Source organism: Myotis davidii, unplaced genomic scaffold (assembly GCF_000327345.1).
Source record: "Myotis davidii unplaced genomic scaffold, ASM32734v1 scaffold1055, whole genome shotgun sequence".
NCBI classification, from domain to species: Eukaryota; Metazoa; Chordata; class Mammalia; order Chiroptera; family Vespertilionidae; genus Myotis; species Myotis davidii.
In genome coordinates, this window is record NW_006286477.1 from 1,067,175 (window position 1) to 1,070,591 (window position 3,417).

General features: G+C 64.1%; 1 protein-coding gene across 1 annotated transcript in view; it reads left to right on the top strand.

Moving 5' to 3' along the window:
• DMBT1 (deleted in malignant brain tumors 1) overlaps positions 1–2,560 on the top strand; it is a 34,128-nt gene extending 31,568 nt beyond the window's left edge. Inside the window, exons 24-26 of the mRNA XM_015560163.1 lie at positions 594–798; positions 1,168–1,562; positions 2,249–2,560. Coding sequence (XP_015415649.1) covers positions 594–798; positions 1,168–1,562; positions 2,249–2,501 — 853 coding nt within the window. The 3' untranslated portion in view covers positions 2,502–2,560. The remainder of the gene's footprint in view (positions 1–593; positions 799–1,167; positions 1,563–2,248) is intronic.
• The last annotated feature ends 857 nt before the right edge of the window (positions 2,561–3,417 follow it).

Below are 3,417 nucleotides of genomic sequence, written 5' to 3' on the forward strand. Positions count from 1 at the left end.
GGAAGGGAAGGTGAGAGACAGAGGGAGAGAAGCATCCATGGGAGGGAGACACATGGATTGGTTGCCTCCATGAGGCCGGGGATCAAGCCTGCCACTGAGAAACTTGCCCTAGACTGGATTCAAACCCATGATTCTCAGTCCATGGGCTGATGCTCTACCCTCTGGGCAACACCGGCCAGGGCGTGCCTCCATTTCTCCATCTCTGTGCTTAGGGCACCTGGGGGAGGGGAGGGTGTGTGAAAATACCCTAATGTGGACCACCTTTGTAACTCTCAGTCCATGGGCTGATGCTCTACCCCCTTGGCTACACCAGCCAGGGCCTGCCTCCATTTCTTTATCCGTGCGCATAGGGCACCTGGGGGAGGGGGAGCTGTGTGAAAATACCCTAATGTGGAGCACCTTTGTCAGCCCCTCGATCGTGTGCACGGGGCAGGGGTGGGGGGAGCCCCCGGTGGGTTTGGGGCGCGCATGACCCGGCTGCCCTCGGCCCTCAGAGCTGCTCTGCCTGCCGGACCGGATGCAGGCAGCCCCTTGATCGTGTGCACGGGGCAGGTGTGGGGGGAGCCCCAGTAGGTTTGGGGCGCACACTGACCCAGCCACCCTCGGCCCCCAGAGCTGCTCTGCCTGCCGGACCGGATGCAGGCCAACGTAAGCAGGAGCTACCTGCAGTCCCTGGGCTACTCGGCCGGCGACCTGGTCATCCCCCACTGGCACGACGTGCAGCAGTGTAAGGCCCAGGTCACGGCGAGCCAGGTGACCTTCACCATCCCCTATGCAGGCTGCGGCACCACCCAGCAGGTGAGCGGCCTTCCCGCGCCCTCGTCGAGCCCGCTTCTTTCCCTGGATTCTGGGGCCCAGGGGACGGATTGTGTCTGTAGAAGCGGAACATGATTGCGGTGAAGGCATCCGTGTCCCTCTCACTTCCAACCACAGGGAGGCGGTGGCAGGCGGTCTCCCCACCGTCCAGGCGGAGGACGCCTGGCAAGCTGCCCAGCACGTCCATCGTCACAGCCACGCCCGCCGCCAGAGCTTCGTGGGGCCTGAAGCCATGCCGGCCTGGCCTGGGAGGGTTGTGAAGCGCGTTGAGTCACTTCTGACTCTAACAAGACCAGCAGCGAGATCCCCTCACAGGGCCCTGTGCCTGACCCCCTCTCCTGCCCCCTCCAGCTGGATAATGACACCATCACCTACTCCAACACCCTCCAAGCAGCCGTCCCCGTCACGGGTGGCCTCATCCAGAGGCGGCCGAGCCTGCACCTCCACGTGAGCTGCCGGATGCTGCGGGACACCTGGGTGGACCTCATGTACGTGGCCAACGACAATGCCGAGGTCGAGGAAGTGCAGTACGGCAACTTCGCCGTCAACATGTCCTTCTACACGTCCTCCGCGTTCGCATACCCCGTGACCACGCACCCCTACTACGTGCGCTTGAACCAGGACCTGTACGTTCAGGCCGAGATCCGCCGGGCCGACGCCTCCATGGCCCTGTTCGTGGACACCTGCGTGGCGTCGCCGTCCTCCGAGGACGTGCCCTCTGTGACCTATGACCTCATCCGGAGCGGGTAAGCGTGTCCCACCAAGCGACCCAGGGCCTTGGGTCTGGGAGCTCAGCTGAGCCCGTCTGGGTGCCCCTCTCGTTAACGCCCATGGAGGGGGCGCCTGACGCGCGGAATGGCTGCCCGGTGGCCACCAAGCAGTGGCCTGTCAATGGGATGAGGCCCAGTGAGGAGCTCCGGGCAAGCCCTGGCGTCAAGGACGTGGGTGTGGTGGGAAAGCTTTCATTTGGGTGCAGATGGAGATGAGATGCCAGATGGCAGATGCCCCTTCCCTGAGCTTGTGTTTCCACCCAGCAAGTGAGCAGGGGGACGCCCACATCCAGATGCCCCTTCCCTGAGCCCATGTCTCCACCCAGCAAGTGAGCAGGGGGACGCCCACATCAGGGGCTGCTGGGGGATGAGTGAGAGCGCAGGTGGGGTTGGGCAGAGAGGATGCGCAGCGGGGAGGGCGGGTCCTCAGTGGGCGTGACCAAGGGCGCCCAATGTCGCCCCAAATCAGCTGAGAATGGACGTTCTCACTGTCCTGGTTCCAACCACGCTCCAGGGCAGACGTGCGGGAGAGGGGGGCAGGAAGGCAGGGGTGGAGGAGTTGAGGGGGTGCGGCAAGGGGCATGGGTCCCATGCCCAGTGGATCCCGGTCAGGGCGGCCGAGGCCCTGGCACTGATGGTGCCGCTCTGCTCTCTCCGTGCAGGTGCGTGAGGGACGACACCTACCAGGCCCTCCCCGCCCCGGCACCCGGCCTCGCCCGCTTCAAGTTCCGCTCCTTCCACTTCCTGCGCCGCCTCCCCGCCGTGTACCTGCACTGCAAGGTGCTCGTGTGCAGGGCCCACGACCCCGCCTCCCGCTGCCGCGGCGGCTGCCAGCCCAGGCACAAGCGGGACCTGGGCTCCTACCAGGAGAAGGTGGACGTGGTCCTGGGCCCCATCCAGCTGCAGGCACCATAGCCCGGGAAAGGAGGAGCCTGGGTAGGTGGTCGCCCTTGACGCCGCCCCCGCCACCCGCTGGGGCTCAGCCGTGATCCGGGGGATGCGGGGGGTCGTGGTGGTTTCTGTGGGGGTCAGGCTGCACCGTGCGGTGGGCATGGACTGCGTGCCGGGCAGCCGGGCTGCAGTGGGCCGTGCAGAGTGCAACTAGCCCTTCGTCCGCCTTCCTCACAGGCCCTGGTCTACGAGGGACGCATGGGGGGTCTCCCCTAAGCTCTGGGCTGCGGTTGGGGGGGACCCTTCATTCTGCCAAGGGCCATTTGGAATTTTTTTAAAATATACATTTTTATTGATTTCAAGAGGAAGGGAGAGGGAGAGAGAGAAACATCAATGATGAGACAGAATCATGGACCGGCTGCCTCCTGCACGCCCCACACTGAGGATCGAGCCTGAAACCTGAGCATGTGCCCTTGACCGGAATCGAACCCGGGACCCTTCTATCTGAAGGCTGACGCTCTATCCCAGTGGTCAGCAAACTGGCCCCTTGAGTGTGGCTCTTCCACAAAATACCACGTGCAGTGCGATTGAAACTTCGTGGCCGCACTGAAGGGGACAAAGAGTGGCTCCATCTGGTCAAACCCCTCGTGAACTCACCCTGAGGCCCCGGCAGGGCCAGAGCCAGTGATTCTCAGGCCTCAGGTGGCCTGCAGGCGGCACGTCCCCAGCCCCAGCCTAGAGGGTCCGGACCTGGGACCCAGACACACCTGACCCCTCACCTCTGGGTTCTCACCCCCCGGGCCTCACTGCTCGTCTGTCGGACACAACTGCTCGCCCCCCGCCACCCCGCCCCCCGTCAGGACTGTGAGGGGGTGGTGGTGGCTTTTGTTACTATCACTGTCGTCACCGATATTAACACATCAATGACCACATGGTCACT